The sequence below is a fragment of the Muscardinus avellanarius genome (assembly GCF_963383645.1).
Source record: "Muscardinus avellanarius genome assembly, chromosome: 1".
NCBI classification, from domain to species: domain Eukaryota; kingdom Metazoa; phylum Chordata; class Mammalia; order Rodentia; family Gliridae; genus Muscardinus; species Muscardinus avellanarius.
The window spans coordinates 164,551,343-164,568,661 of NC_137786.1; the positions used below are offsets into that span (position 1 = coordinate 164,551,343).

The 17,319-nt window shown below is 35.8% G+C and overlaps 1 protein-coding gene across 3 annotated transcripts in view; it reads right to left on the bottom strand.

Annotated features, from left to right (window-relative positions):
- The window catches only part of TMEM135 (transmembrane protein 135), a gene marked incomplete at both ends in the record, with an annotated part of 215,398 nt that overhangs the window by 56,432 nt on the left and 141,647 nt on the right, over positions 1 to 17,319 (bottom strand). For all 3 annotated transcript variants that reach the window (XM_080714267.1, XM_080714265.1, XM_080714266.1), the window contains one exon: positions 8,144 to 8,190. In XM_080714267.1, coding sequence (XP_080570393.1) covers positions 8,144 to 8,190 — 47 coding nt within the window. The remainder of the gene's footprint in view (positions 1 to 8,143; positions 8,191 to 17,319) is intronic.

Sequence of the window (17,319 nt, forward strand, 5' to 3'; positions counted from 1 at the left end):
GACAACTCACAGAGAAGACATAACAAATGAAGAAAAAAGTAAAAAAAAGGGTGCTGAAGAGACATGCTAAATTTAAACAGAATATTCAACAGCCACGATAAGAGAACAGAGTTAGATTTTTAAGATTAGACAAAAGGCAAGAGGTGCAGATCAGAACAGTGTATTTGGATGTTATTTGCTAGAAAACAGTAAACCAGGAAGTTTACAGGGAATCTGGTTTGGAAAAAAATACTTTTAGATGGAATAGAACCTTATATAAGGTATAGGTAATCAGACTAATAATGGTTATTTAATCTATGTTCTGAATAAGAAACTGAAGTGGGATTAAACTGAACAGAAATAGAATTCAAATTTGGCAAAGTAAGAAAAGTGACTCATAGGAAGATAATGTTTAAAGATGATAAATCTGTAGTCAAACTCTTTTGTACCAACAGCTGTTAGTAAACTCCAATTTGTTCTTTATATTAAAAGTTCCTATTTCAGCTGGGCATGGTGGTGCACACTTGTAATCCCATTACTTGAAAGGCTGAGACAGGAAGATTGCAGGTTCGAGACCAGCCTCAGCTACTTAGTGAGGCCCTCTGCAATTTAGTAATACCCTGTTTCAAAGTAAAGGATAAAAAATAGGGCTGGGGGTGCAGCTAGGAGACAGAATGCCCCTGGGTTCCATCCCCAGTACTGCAAAAAAAAAGTTACTCTTCCGGCTGTAGCTTATTATTACTACTACCAATTTCACCTAGACAGTAAGAATGTAATATGTACATTCAGCAATATATTTTTCAACAGAATAAACTTTAATATAGGAACAAGACAAGGAATTCAAAACTATTCAACACAAAAAAGTTTTAAGATATTTCTAGTTTCCCAAATAAAATTAACTTAATGTAAGATTTGGAAGACTGAGTAAAACTAAGACTACACTGTAGAGATTAAACAGCTAAAAACCTGGAAAATTAGAGATGGCTATTCAAATAAATCCTCAATACATATCTGCATGTATTTTATTTTAAATTGGTAATTCATAATAATCAGAAATAACTATAATACATGCTAGTATAAGATAAAACTTTCACTAAGAATGTATTATGAATCATGCATAGAAAAACAGTAACAAATTTAATTCAATTTTAAAATGCTAATCCTAAACATATTTTTCACACAAAAAATGATATAATGGATAGATAGTTAAGTGTTAGGTGCCATAACGAATTACTAGTTTTTTCTTTGAAGCAGAATGACATGACAATGGAGGGAAGAAAGGAAATGTTAAAACACGAAGACAGAAACCATGGCCACAAGGATATATGAATGTGAAAGAAAGTTCATAGCTACATGGTATTTAAAAGTAAAAAACTGAAAGAGAACAAATTTCTCCTGAAAAGGTTTGAAGAAGTAGTTTTAGATTTTTGTTGTTCCCCAAAAAACAATGAGGTACCTCTACATGCATTGCTATATGAAGAGAATATATTATTAAATAAAATTCTACAGAGAAATACGTAATATATGATTCCATTTAAAAACATACAAACATAGGTACTTAAGATACATATACAAAGAATTCTGAAAACACAGATATATACAAACTGTTAAGAGGTTTCAACTGAAAAAAGGTAGAAAAAATAAAGGGTCAAGAACTATTAATTTGTACTTTGCAACTTTTAAATTATGTGATTTTTCAAAAGAGAGCTTAGTAATGTATTATTCACAATTAATTTTCTTAAAAAAGAGAAAGGGAACTTGCTTCTATTATTCTTAGTTTCACAGACTGATTAATGATGTTTTAGATAAGAAAAGTCTGAATTTAATCAGTTCATCTACTAAATAACTCAATTCACAATTTCTTATCCTTCATAAAAATCTCTGGAATATCTTAATGTGACACCCTACAAGGAAGTTCATCTATAATTTATAATGTAAAATTATCCAATTCAAAAACAATTTTTAACATTGAAGGATGAAACAGAAGTTATGAAAGCAATTTTGCTTCCAATATTAGAGTTTGAGTATTTTATGAAAAATGAAAAAGAATCAATTCTGATTAGTTCAATTGTTTCCCATCATTTGGCATTTATATCATTCATGTTCTAACATGCCTAAGGAGCTCAGAACAACGAAGGATATTCCACTTCAGTGACCAAATCACTTCCAAAAACACTGCAGAGCAGCAGAGACTCACAAGGTCCTGTGGCTGCCACAGGATGGGAGAATTTCAAGCTGTATTTATTCTCCTCTTCCTTTCATTTCACATTTTAGAATGACAAGAACATGATAAATACCATAAGATAAGTACTGATATTATCCTTAGTTAAGATGGGAACCATCAGGCACAGGCAGACCAAGTACTTTGCTTAAGTCACGAAACAAGACAGAGTGAGGAGTTGAACCAATAAATCAAACTCAAGTTCATGCTCTTAACCAATTCTGCTAGAGGACAGTGCCCCTTAGTAGCCTCTGAGAAAACTCAAGCAGTAGAAAATGATAGAAATAAAAAAGTTAAGCTTAAAAAAGACTTAGTGGATTAGAGCATTCCTCACTAATGGTAAAGCAAACAGTTTTAACTACTTCAAAATTGATTTTCTGTAGCAGCAAAACCCACTCAAGAACTTCTGGTGACTAGTAGTCCTTTTCCTTAAATAAGATAGAGACATCTTAACATAGAGGAGTCTATGATGCTTGGAGTCATCGGATTCATTGTATTCACATTATCTTATCAATAGTTTCATAGTGAAAATATGAAGATTGTATCAGAATCCACTTTTATATGTTATGTGAAAATACAACAGAATATCACCATATAGTCTACATGATAAAATCTTACCTAAGAAACTGGGGATATAACATACAAATGTTTATGCTAAAGAACAGACAAAAGAAGTGAAAGAAGAAGGAAGAAGCAAGGAAGAGGAAACAAGGCTAAAGGTAGGAGCAGAGAAAGATACAGAGGCCACTTGCCTTCCACAGTGCTTTATAAAACCCTAGTTATCCACTTCTTTAATTCACACTGTATCTGTGAATATGTGTATGTGTGCCTGCTTATCAAGTAAGTTTTGTAATTCTCAATGAATCTTTTTAAATTCATCATAAATACTCATACATTTTCTTTTCTAGTTTATTCCTATTCCAGCACGTTTCCTTTTTTTTTTTTTTTGGCGGGGGGGTGCTGAAGACTGAATCCTGGGGCTTTCTACTTCTGAGCTACAACCCCATCTCTTTTTATATTACAACTGAAACAGGGTTTGACTAGACAGCTCAAAGTCTCACTAAGTTGCTAAGGCTGGTCTTGAACCTACAATTCCCCTATCTCAGTCTCCCAAGATTTTTCCTCTTCTTAATCCATGCACAAAACTTCAAATCTTAGACACATGTCTTACTCACAATATCATCACTGTAACCTTCAGTCTGGCTGCTATAGTTTACATGTGATTTCTCCCTAAGGGTTCAGGTGTTGGAAGTCTGGTCTCCACAGTGGCAATGTGAGAGCGAATGGAACCTTTTAAAAGTGAAGTCTAATGGGAGGTCACTGGAGCACAGTCCTCCAAAGGGATAAAAATAATTCCCATTGGACCTTCATCAATTTTCATGAGACGGTTCTTACAAAATAGCAAGACCAGCCCCTTCCTGCTCTCTGGCTTCCTGTCTCACCATGTGACGTCTCCCTCTTGCTTGTGGCTCTGCCATGACAGCATCTGTCATGTGGTGGTTCAGCCGAAGGGGCCCTCACCAGTCAAACTGTGAGGCTGCCCAAGCATAGACTTTTATCCTGAAAAATTGGGAACTAAATAACCCCCCTTTTTATATACAGTGCTCAGCCTCAGATATGTTGTCATAGCAACTAGAAATTAACAAATACAGAGGACCTCATTATTAGCTATCATAAGCCCCTTTCCAAACCCCTATTTCACAGCAAATAATCTCTTCAAATAAAATCTAATTAGCCGGGCGTGGTGGCGCACACTTGTAATCTCCACCCCTGGGAGGCTGAGACAGGAGGATCATACAGGTTCGAAGCCAGCCTCAGCTACTTAGTGAGGCTCTCAGCAACTTAGTGAGACCCTGTTTCCAAATAAAATATAAAATAGGTCTGGGAGTATAGCCTGGAGGTAGAAAGCCGCTGGGTTCTACCCCTAGTACCACAAAAAAATTAATAATAATTAATTAATTAATTAATTAAAATCTAATTATTTAGAGAAATTCTTCTAGCCCAGAGGTAAAACTTTTCACTTTTAAATGCCATAATTAATTATTTATGCCTTCACAATAAAAACTTTATTATAATTCACTAAATAGCAGAAAAATACTATTTCTAATTCTATTTTATTGTGTTTAAAACACAATAAAACATCACTTGCACTGGTTTTTTACTAAAAATGAAGTGCTTTTCCACAATGACATCATATTATTTAAGAAACATCCATTGTGAATTAATACTATATAGTCTATAGAGTAACAGCTATAAGAAGTCCGGGCCTTTTAATCTACATGTTTAATGTTTAAACACACTATTGGATTTGTCTTTTTTTTTTTTTTTTTTTTTTTTTTTTTGGTGGTACTGGGGTTCCTGAAAGCCCTTCTACCTCCGGGCTACACTCCCAGACCTATTTTTACATTTTTATTTGGAAACAGGGTCTCATAAGCCAGCGCGCACGGCTGGCTTTGAACCTGCGCGATCCTCCTGTCTCTGCCTCCCAAGCGCGGGGATTACAAGCGTGCGCCCCCACGCCCGGCTTGGATTTGTCATTTTTGAAAATTTCTTGCTAGTAGGCACTAGGATAGTATCAAAGTTGCTATTACATGTTCCATGATAGTTTTCATTTAAAATTAATTTAATAAAACTATGGTGAATTATTGTCTTTCTCTTAAAAGTAATATTCTTCACACCTAATGTTAAAACCAAACAAATCATGCCTAAAATTAGCGAATATTTTTCTTTCTCTTTTCCTTCTGTGAGCAGGATTAAGTGCAATATTTTTGTGTTTGTTATTGATTCTTTTCTTTGCTTCTCCATTAAAACCAAAAAAAAAGAAATAGTGGTAAAAAAAAATTCATCTTTCTCTTCACAAGACTGGGTTGAAGAGTCTAATCAAGCCAGAATTAAGACATACGATGAATCCTTTGACCTGAAAAATACTCAAGCTACTTTACCCATAAGTATAGTTTAAAGTAAAGAAATGCTTTAAAAAGTGGTACCTGAGACAAGCTTTTCTACAAAATGCTTGCATTAATAGTGACAGATAATGCCCTGCAGCACAGCCATGAGGAAAGAATGCACACTGATCAAGTGCATGAACAAAGGCAAACCATCAAAATGAATGCACTCTGAGACTGGACAGTAAGCCTTCTTTCAAAAGGTCATCACAATATGTTCCATCCAAGCAGAATTGATAGCAAATACCGGTATCAAAGGATACTTTGATGAATGTGACTGGTAGGTCAGCTAGCTAAAATGCAGAAGAGATCTACTACCCTCTTTCTACATATTACCTTTCCCCAACACTAGCCTAGGAGATGTCCCCAGGATTTCACTGGAACATAAACTTTTGTTCAGGTGTGTGGCTTGAGATAATGTATGTGAAAGAACTATTAAAAAAGAACTAGTAAGCTACTCAAGAGTAAAATGTTTCATCACACAGTTTGTTAATCATACTTTTCAATGTCAAAATTACTGTGTGGCTTTTTAATTAAAATCACACTCTCACCATCACAATCCGTGAGTCCTTTAAAAATACTATCAAACTACTCAATTTCTTTCTTAAACACATACACATATATTTTTCTCTACTGAAAGGGGTCTCAGTTTCCCTTTTTCCCCATTTAAAAGATAAGAATACAAACACAAGTTGACTCATTCAAACAAAAATTTTCCTTTATCCTCTTTTCAAAAAGATGTTTCCATAAAAGGAGTCCTAAGGACAAACATCATTTGATATTTACTCATTTTATGCAATTAGATTTACAATAAATATTAATTGGATGAATGTGCCTGCCCACAAATATCACTTTATTAATAAAATTTAATTTCAAGAATAAATTATTCTAATACGATTGGACTTGCCAAATGTTATGTATGTATTTTTTTCATTCTAAGAACAAGCTACAAGTTCAGAAAATACATATAACATTGTTTTGTTTGGTTGTAATGCTTTATAAATGGTTTTACTTTGCCATTTACCAAACCTCTTTTGTTGAGCTATTCAAACTAACTTCTGTCAACAACACTAAGAATTTGGTGATAAAGCTTCTTCTGGGAGAAAAACAACTCCTTTCCTCAGAAAATCGAAAGTGTTTATCTTGGCACTTAAACCTTGTATTGAGACTTCTGGAAAGTATTTTAAACGGTTGTTTTTAAACCAGACTTTATGACTGAAACAGGAAAAAGTTCCCTAGCTTTGCACCAATACACATATTTATAGGATTGATTTTCTTTCTACACCAAAAATACTAGGTTGATGGCAGCAATTTTCAAACTATAATTTCCAAGAACCATGCTACAAATTGGGCATTTATCAGTATAGTCAACACACAATTTGTTTTTAGACCTCAAAAACTTATGACAAAGAAATGCTAAACATGAAGCACATATGCTCTCTTTAAGTGCCAAATTGGGAAGAATTGTTTCATTCTATTACCTGTATTTTCTAAAAAGAGAATATATTTGATATTTTTCATTCCTCTTCTGCATGTCAACACAGCTTGTTTCTAACTTTGTAACCTTTGGTGAATTTATTTTGGCTGTGAGTATGCTACATCTCTAGACCAGACAGAACAAAAACATAGAAACCAGAGAACTTTTTGCAATATTGTCCTAATAATATTAATACAATTATGAAGTATTTGAAAATTATTTAAAATAAGTCTTTATTCTCAACCCTCCCAACCTACTCCTAAATTATTACAATATAGGAAAGAGATCATAGTCTAGTCTAATGTATAGTGTACTAATCAGTACAATATATACATATATGTACATTTTTTACTTATAAATATAATAGATCAGAAGTTTTCAGGTTAATGGTATGAATCATGGCAAAGCATGTGCCTAGCATCCACAATGTCCTGAATTCTATCCACAGTACCATTAAAAAAAAAAAAAAAGAAAAAAAATGTAGGGAGACCACCAGACAGTTCCAGTAATTTTTCAGTCACTAATGACTAGAAAGTTCTAAGTAGGCCAATACCAATCTTTTGCAGTTCAAATCCACCTTACTTTAAATTTTTATACATTTTTTTTCTATCTAAAACTACCTCATTACTAGAATTAAATACCTTCACTTTGTATTTAAATTTTAAAATGATAATTTAGATTATATCATTGTGCTTTATTGAATATTTATTAGAATGTTCTGGCAAGAAATCAGGGGCTTAAAATAATGAAGTGGTTGAATTATCTTATTCTTTAAAAAAAAGGTTAATATACCTTATTAAAATTCCATAATTTCCCTTGTCAATTAAGAAAAAATTTTAAATTTAAAAGCCTAATCATTCTTGTTGTGATTGAATTCTGCCTGGATCTAGAAAAATCAAGAACTATTTATTTAAATTGGTATAATAGAGGAGTGATATAAATGGAAAGATTATAATGAAGAGAAATTTTTCTAACCAAAAATCATATTACTGTGGTTATATGAAGATGTCAAACATCCTTCTCATTTGCATTCCTATCTTGAGCCACAGTCATTCCTCCACATTCCTCAGAGTTCCACTGTCAATAAAATGTACAACTGTGACATTAAAGGCAAACTTAATATGTACAGAGTATGATTAGTATACTTGGATACCTTCATAGAAGGCTTAAAAAGAACACTATTGTGTCACTTTTTTCTTGTTTAAATAAAAATATTCTATGTTTTATGAGAAAAAATCAGGCCCACAAAACACAAATACTCATTTATCAGAATTTGAGCACTATTGAGATACTCAATGTTCCAAGATTAGCCTATAAAGAGAGTATGAGCAGGGAAGCATATCCTGCTTCCTTCTCTTTACTCATCAAGGAGTAGGTTGTTATCTCCAACCATTACAGGAAAAAAATGCCACTTTGGGGATATAATTATTTGGGAACTAATCATTTAGTTTCATGGTTGAAAAAAGATTACAAAAATCACATTATTTTTGTGTTAAAATAAATAGGTATAATACAACATACCTGAAAAAGAACATGTACATAGCCGCTGTGATGCAGAACAAAAGGACCTATAACAAGGAAAAAAATACATTACTTACTCATTAATAACATCATTATTTGTGTGACTTATAAAACTAAAATATCCATTTAAAATTTTGTGCTTGCTGGGCGTGGTGGAGCACGCTTATAATCCCCACGCTTGGGAGGCAGAGACAGAAGGATCGCGCAGGTTCGAAGTCAGGCTTGCTAGCTTAAGAGACCCTGTTTCCAAATAAAAATATAAAAAATAGGTCTGGGAGTGTAGCCCAGAGGTAGAAGGGCTTCCAGGAACCGCAGTACCACACACACACTAAAATAAAATAAAAATAAAAATAAATAAATAAAAATTTGTGCTTAAAAATAATAAAAATATACATAAAATTGGTCATGCATATTATATTCTCTATCTTTCAAGTAAACTATATTAAGGTAATAATAAACTATAAGTTTGTGTAAATATAGTACATACATATATGCACAATCATCCTTCAATATTCTTGAAATAATGGTTCCAAGAACAACCTGCAAATCCCAGATGCCAAAATCCATGGATGCTCAAATGTTTATATAAAATGGTGTAGTACTGACATATAACTTATATATGGTCTCATGTATATTTTAAATCATCTTTAATTGATACAATATAAATGATATGTAAACAGTTGCTATGCATATTGTTTAAAAAATCTATCACAAGAAAAATCAATACATGTTCAGTACGAATAATATTTTTCTGAATATTTTCAATCAGTGATTAGTAGAATCAATGGATACAGAATCCAATTATATAGAAGGCTAACTATATATGTGTATGTATGATACACAAATATAAAAACACATATACATACACATATGTTATATAGATTAGATAGAAGGGTAACAGGGTTCAAAAAAGAAATGAGCAATTTTTAAACTTCTCTTAGAACATTTGAAAGACCAAGTAACTTGAAAGCTATAATAGTTTTTTATATATTCAAGTCAATGACTAAGCCAAAAGGTCTATTAATTGTTAATAGATAATCAGATTATTTTAAATATAATATAGTATAATTGGCAGCCAATTCTTTAAAGTTCATAAAAATATAATCATTCTTTAATATAGACTAGCTATATAAAAATTCCTCTAAAAGCAGGCATAAGAGCAAAGAGTCAATCTGGATTGAAGAAGATGTCCTCAAAATTATCACACTAAAACATACTGAGATGATATATAGAAGAAATCCAGAACATCAGTCCTTATTAAAGGCTTAGTTGTGCCAACAAAGTGGATTTCTATAAAGTTCTTTTAAATCACAGAAAGAAAAGCTATACAATTAAGTGTAAGGATGGTCGTGCCTTCACATGACAAAAAGAAATAAACAATCTTTCAATTGTAAAGTGATAACCATAAGAACAGCAAGAATGAAAATTATGTAAAACAGTGTTTTGCTATTTTCAGCACTAATAATCTCTATAGACAACTTGAAGAAACTATAATAGTTCAGCTACTACAAATCAAGTGTGATAAGTCTGCCATCTTACCCTAAGATATTCATTATAAATATAGCCTAAATGACTTAGAAATAAGCAAACATACCAACCAAAAGAATACTGATGTCAATTACTACTAAATAAACATATCCATACAAATAAACAAAATACAAAGTTACTAGTTCTAATTTGCAAGCCCAAATCCAGATCATTAAACTCAATTTTATATTTCCTTATCATTCTCTCTCTTTGGGTAAATGTCAGCCATCCCAAGCATTTCATGCTTTCCCTGCATTAGTCAATATCTTCCTAGCAGTGCCCATTCAAAAACCTCTCTAGACATGCCCCGTAAGTTTTCTACACATTCTGCACCTACTCTAAAAAAATATATATTCAAAGGCCAGACGTGGTGGCTCACACCTGTAATCCCCGCGCTTGGGAGGCGGAGACAGGAGGATCGCGCAGGTTTGAAGCCAGCCACGCTGGCTTAAGAGACCCTGTTTCCAAATAAAAATATAAAAATAGGTCTGGGAGTGTAGCCCGGAGGTAGAAGGGCTTCCAGGAACCCCAGTACCACCAAAAAATGTGTGTGTGTGTGTGTGTGTGTGTGTGTGTGTGTATTCAAACTCTTTTCTTCAAATTGTCACTATACTTTATCATACCAAAATAAACACATCTGTGCCTATATTAAGCTAATAATTACTTTTATAAATAATACATCTGAAACTTGGAAAAATACTGTGTACAAACTAAAATTTTGGAGTAAGAGATCTTGGTTTGAATCCGTTTTTTCTGTGTGACTTTGGATACTTTCTATAATTTCACAAATTCTTAGATCCTTTATCTAAAAATGAAAATATCTCACTTTGAATTAATGGAAATAACCAATGAAATGATGCTTATAAAAGTGCTAGGAATTCAGCAAACTGTTTTTTGTTTTGTTACTGAAGTGGTCTAGGTATAAAAACCTAATCCAGAGGCATATGTTTGAAAATAAATTATTATAAAACATGCAGTCCTTTTGAAATCTGTCAAATCTCCAACAGTTGGAACACTCTTTTATATAGAGCAAAAAACCAAGACATAAAAATACGCACAAGCAAGAGAATGAATTTATGGGATATTCAAGTATAATTGATCAATTTGTTCCACAAATATTTACTGAACATCTACTATGTGCCAGGCAATTAACTAAAAGTTATGACAGAGCATAATATGAATGAAGTCCCTGCCCTCATGAAACTTTCCTACTAGTCAGGTAAAATAGGGTACTAAAAAAATACTTCAGCCAGCATTATGAGTTTTAGAGAAGAACAAAGAAATAGAACAAGAAAACAGAAAAGCAGAATATTTAAATATAATTCTGGCCATCAAGAAACTTGCAGGCTACTACTACACCACCTAATGCACTAGCAATGTAACATTTGTGGCTATTAACAGTTTAATAGCCTTACTGAAGCATAACAGCATAAATTGCACATAATTAAAATGTACAGTTTGAAGGTTTTGACATTATATATATATATATATATATATATATATATATATATATATATATATATATCAGCAACATTATCATGGTAAAGATAATTATTATTTTTTCTTTTGGTGGTACTGGGGTTCCTGGCTTCTACCTCCGGGCTATACACCCAGACCTATTTTTACATTTTTATTTGGAAACAGGGTCTCCTAAGCCAGCACGCGCGGCTGGCTTCAAACCTGCGCAATCCTCCTGTCTCTGCCTCCCAAGCGCAGGGATTACAAGCGTGCGTCACCATGCCCGGCAAGATAATTTTTTATCACAGCAAAAGGAAAAAGATGTTCATAACATTTTTCATTATTTGTCTGATAGTATTTTTTTTTTACTTACTGTTTTCTTTTATCTTTAACTGATTTGGGTCGTTATATTTAAAGTTTATTTGGGGAAAAACACACAATATTATGTTTATATATGAAAATCTCACTAGAAAAAAACAGTAGTATGTACAATTATAATGCACCAATAATTTTATTATTTTTTTTGGTGGGTCTGGGGATGGAACTCAAGGGCATTCGGTCTCTGAGCTACAGCCCCTGCCCTATTTTTATTCTTGAAACAGGGCCTCACTAAGTAGATGAGGCTGTCTGCTAACAGCGATCCTGAGGTCTTAGCCTCCCAAATGCTGGGTTACAAGTGTGTGCCACCACGCCCAGCACCAATAAATTTTTTAGAAAGAGGATATCAAATAATTGGGCTAGCTATGTATAAAAAGAAGTTCATTGCTTTTAGGCAGCATATAGTTGTTTCCTTTTTTTTCTTTAATCCTGAAATGTGGTGAGCCGCCATTGAAAGATGGCGCCGGCTTCCTGCCTCTGAGCTTGATTAGGCACATGGCTGTGCAGGAAGCAACTCCATATTTGGAGGCTAGGGTTGCGTAACACATGACGTGGTGGTGACCTGACGAGCGTGAGCCAGTGAGTGAGTGAGATGTGGCAAGAAGTGATTGGGGGAGTTAATGTTTATAATGCCCTGCGCGAGGCAGATCTTCGCCATTCCGCCATTACGAGTATCCTGAATAAACGGCTTGCAAGAAGAGCTTCGTGTCGTGTCTTAATCGCTGGTCGAGGGACGCGACAACTGGTGGCCCGTACGGGGAAAAAATCAGCTCCCGTGCGTGAAGCTCAGAACTTGCTGTCGTCAGGGAAGGTGCACCGGTAAGTCCCCTGGTAAGTAGGGGGGTCCGCGAAAAATGCGGGTAACCGCTCTCACCTGTGGATAAGGGGAGAGCAAATCCAGTAGAGCTGCGATCAAAGCAGACGGGAAAGTGACAGTAGAGCTGCGATCAAAGCAGACGCGGGAAAGTGACAGTAGAGCTGCGATCAAAGCAGACGCGGGAAAGTGGAAGTAGAGCCGCGGTCAAGCAGACGCGGGAAAGTGAAAAGTGGAGTTGCGGTTAAAGCAGACGCGGGAAAGTGAAAGTGGAGTTGCGGTTAAAGCAGACGCGGGAAAGTGAAAAGTGGAGTTGCGGTCAAGCAGACGCGGGAAAGTGTAAAGTAGAGCCGCGGTCAAGCAGACGCGGGAAAGTGAAAAGTGAAATTGCGGTTAAAGCAGACGCGGGAAAGTGAAAGTGGAGTTGCGGTCAAGCAGACGCGAAAAAGTGAAAGTGGAATTGCGGTTAAAGCAGACGCGGGAACGCAAAGGTAAAGCCGCGATTAAGGCGGACCATTTGTTGCGGTCAAGCAGACGCGAAAAAGTGAAAGTGGAATTGCGGTTAAAGCAGACGCGGGAACGCGAAGGTAGAGCCGCGATTAAGGCGGACCATTTTTGAATTTCATTTTGAGCTTAGTTTTGGGATGGGGGCTTCGCAGTCTCATCCAATTTTTTTGGCTCTCCAGGAGCTACTTTATTCTAGAAGTTTAGAATTTAGAGAGTCTACTTTAGAGAAATTTTTAAATGATTGTGACAGAGCTGCTCCATGGTTTGCTGTCTCAGGTAACCTGACAGTTCCTAGTTGGGAAAAGCTTGGTCGAGATCTTGAATATGCCAAGCAACAGGGAAGCCTTAATCCCTGTGTTCTACCTATTTGGAAATTGATCAAAGGTTGTTTAGAAGATCAAAAATATGATGATGCTATTAAGGAAGGGCAAACCGCCCTCGAGTTACTCAAAGAACAGAAATCTGAAAAGCATAAGTCAGAACGGGCAGTTAGTGAAGCAAAGGAACCTGTCTGTTCCTCACTCTATCCGAATTTGTCTGAATTTAAAGGGCCAGACTCCTCTTCTGATTCTTCTGATGAAGAAAAGGGTGTCAATTCATTCAGCCTCGAAAAAATCTCGTTTGCCTAAATTAGATCCGGACTTTCCTATGCCCTCAGGTTTACAAGATCCTCCTCCTGGGCCACCGCCATCCTTACCATCCTCCACTCAGGGATCTCATAATTCCTTTTGCCCTCAAGTTTGGTCACGTGTTAGAACTGAGCTCCCGTTGGCCTTTCCTATTTTTCAAGATACACAGGGTGCTTGTTTTTATGAACCCCTTGATTTTAAGGTCATTAAGGCATTAGCAGAATCAGTTCGCATGTATGGGGTCACAGCTTCCTTTACATTAGCCCAAGTGGAAGCTCTGGCTAGAAACTGCATGACGCCAGGGGACTGGAATGGATTAACACGAGCGTGCCTCACCCCTGGACAATTTTTGGAATGGAAGGCCTTTAACATAGAATATGCCTCTGATCAGGCTGCTGCTAATGCTCTTGCTGGAAATCCTCAATGGGATCGAGATATGATTTTAGGACAAGGGCTACATGCCCAAAACCAAACCCGACTTCCTTTGGAAGTTTATAATCAAATAAATTTTTGTGCTATTAGAGCATGGAAATCCCTTAGGAGCTCAGGGGAATCTGCTGATAATCTAACCAAAATTAAGAACAAGTTGAGGTATTATGGCAGCTTGCACAGCTTGGATGTGAATGGAGATATCCTGGTCTCTGTGTTACCAGCGTTCAATACAAAAACTTTACAAAAGCCGCTAACCTGTCTCGGGAGTTGTCAATTTATCTTTTAGGCAACTGGACGGGAGAATTTGAAACCCAACTAGAGAGATTACGCACTGCCGTGGTCACCGTCAACTCGACTCATGTGGACATCAGTTTGGCTGAAGGACTGTCATCTTGGATAACTCGTGCCATAAATCATCTAAAGGAATGGGCTAAATTGGGGGCCTTGATGGGATTATTGGTTGTGGCTGTGTTGTTTTGTGTCTGGTGCATTGCTCGTCTTCGCCAAAGTTTTAATCATAATACAGCCATGTTTATACAGGCCTGTGTGGCTATCGAGGCAGGACAATCACCCCAAGCCTGGCTCGCGGCAGCTAAGGCATAGTGGCTCAGGTTGCAAGGCAAAGCACTGCAGCTGAGGGCACAAGTTTGGTCCTCAGGAAGAGTACGCTTGACTGCACACGGGTTAGGCACCCAAGTACCCGTCCCTAGAAAAAGGTGCCAGTGATTAATAGGGGTCAAACCTCTGCTCTTACCTGTTGCCTATAAAAACAAAAAGGGGGAATTGTGGTGAGCCGCCATTGAAAGATGGCGCCGGCTTCCTGCCTCTGAGCTTGATTAGGCACATGGCTGTGCAGGAAGCAACTCCATATTTGGAGGCTAGGGTTGCGTAACACATGACGTGGTGGTGACCTGACGAGCGTGAGCCAGTGAGTGAGTGAGATGTGGCAAGAAGTGATTGGGGGAGTTAATGTTTATAATGCCCTGCGCGAGGCAGATCTTCGCCATTCCGCCATTACGAGTATCCTGAATAAACGGCTTGCAAGAAGAGCTTCGTGTCGTGTCTTAATCGCTGGTCGAGGGACGCGACACTGAAAATCTCTGCCTTCTAATGGGAGTATTTAGAATATTTAACTTAATTTTGATTATTGGTGTACTTAGGTTAAATAAGGCTATCATCTATTAATTTTTCTATTTCCTTAATTTTTACCTTTTTCTTGCTTTCTGCTTTTTGGATTAAATAAATATTTTTGTGATTTTATTTCCTTTGCTGGCATATTTTACTATTTGTTTTAGGGTTTATAGTATACATCATTTGTTATAGTCTACACTTACATGATATTATACCACTTAACATATATATAAAAATCTTCTAAGTTTTTTTTTATTGCTCCTTTCTTGATCTTCGTGCTACTATTGCTATCCAATGTGTCTGTGTATGAGAAGGGAAAATTTCAATCCTTTCCATTGAAAACATATGCATAAATTTTTCACTATGTTTTTAAAGATACTTTGACTAGGTATGAACATCAGTCCTCCTGAAATCTCTCAAATTTCCCATAAGTAGTTGCAGAAGAATAAAATTATAACCTTGTCTCATACCATGTATAACAATCACCTCGAAATGGTTTAAAGATTCAAACATAAAATACATAAATGCAAAACAATTAGAACAAATCAGAAGGAAAAGGCTCCTTGAAATTGATCTGGAGCCGGGCGTGGTGGCGCACGCTTGTAATCCCCGCGCTTGGGAGGCAGACAGGAGGATCGCGCAGGTTCGAAGCCAGCCGCGCGCGCTGGCTTATGAGACCCTGTTTCTAAATAAAAATATAAAAATAGGTCTGGGAGTGTAGCCCAGAGGTAGAAGGGCTTCCAGGAACCCCAGTACCACCAAAAAAAAAAAAAAAAAAGAAAAAGAAATTGATCTGGGAAACAATTTTTTTAATCTGACCCCAAAAGTGTGGCAACAAAAGCAAAAATAGACATATGGGACTGTATCAAGATGAAATGCTTCTACACAACAAAGGCACAATGAAAAAATGAAAAGGAAAATAAAGACTCAGGCTTCAAAATCAGAATGGAAGAAAATATTTGCAAACCATACATCTACTAGGAGTTAATACCCAAATATATAAAGAACACAAATAACTAAATAGGAAGAAAATAATCCAACTTAAAAATGGGCCAAAAGATATTCCCTAAAAGAGACATACAAATGTCCAACAGGTATATATAAAAAATGGTCAGTGTTACTATTCATCAGAGAAATGTAAATTCAAACCACGATGAGGCGTGATCACCCCTGTCTATTAGACTGGCTATTCTGCACATCAGAATGGCTATTAAGGTAGCTTAAGTGTTGGAGAAAATACGGAGAAAAGAGAAACCATGTACATGTTGGTGGAAATGTAAATTAGTACAGCCATATCAAAATGGTATAGAGTTTTCTCAAAACACTAAAAATAGAACTACTATATGATACATCAACCCCACTACCAAAGATAAATCCAAAAGATAGGAAAACAGTATCTCAATGAGGTCCCTGCACTCCCATGTTTGTTACATCATTATTCACAGAAGCTAAGCTATGCAATCAACATAAGTGTCTAATCAACAGATGAATGAATAAAGATAATCTGGTACATACACAGTCCAATACTATTTGGTCTTTTTTTAACACTCTATGTCATTTGCAACAATATAGATGAACCTAAAAAATTATGTTAACTGAAATAAGCCAGGCACAGAAGGGCCAATAATACACATGATCTCACTTATATGTAGGCTGAATTCATGGAAGCAGATAGTCACATGGTTTACCAGAGGTTGGGGAGTAGGGATTGGAGGTTTATTAATCAAAGGATACAGAAGTAATTAGATGGAAGAAATAAGTTCAAGAGATTTATTGTCCAATATAGTGATTAAATAGGATGTGTTGTATTCTTGAGAACTACTAAAAGAGAAGATAGAAAATTTCTAAACTATTAGTTCATCATATATTTTTCTTATCTCATATTTCCTTCAGAAACTCCAATTACACAGTAAGCAGTAACCCATCTGAAACCGTTAAACAACTCACAGATAGTACTCTTTTCTTCAACTTCAACTTGTATTGTTTCTGTTATATCTTTGAATTCACTAGCTTTCTACAAGTGTGTATCTGCCATTCAGTAACATTCAGTAAACTTTGCATTTCGTACATTATAATTCTCATCTCCAAAAATCTAGTTTGGGTTTTGGGGGTTTTTTGCTTGTTTGTCTTTGGTGTTTTGAGTGTGTGTGTATGTGTATGTGTGTGTTGAAGTACTGGGGATGGAACCCAGAGGCATTCTATCTCCAAACTACACCCCAGTTTTTTATTTTGAAATAGGGTCTCACTAAGTTCCAGAGGGCCTCACTAAGTTGTCAAGGCTGATCTCGAACCTGAGATCT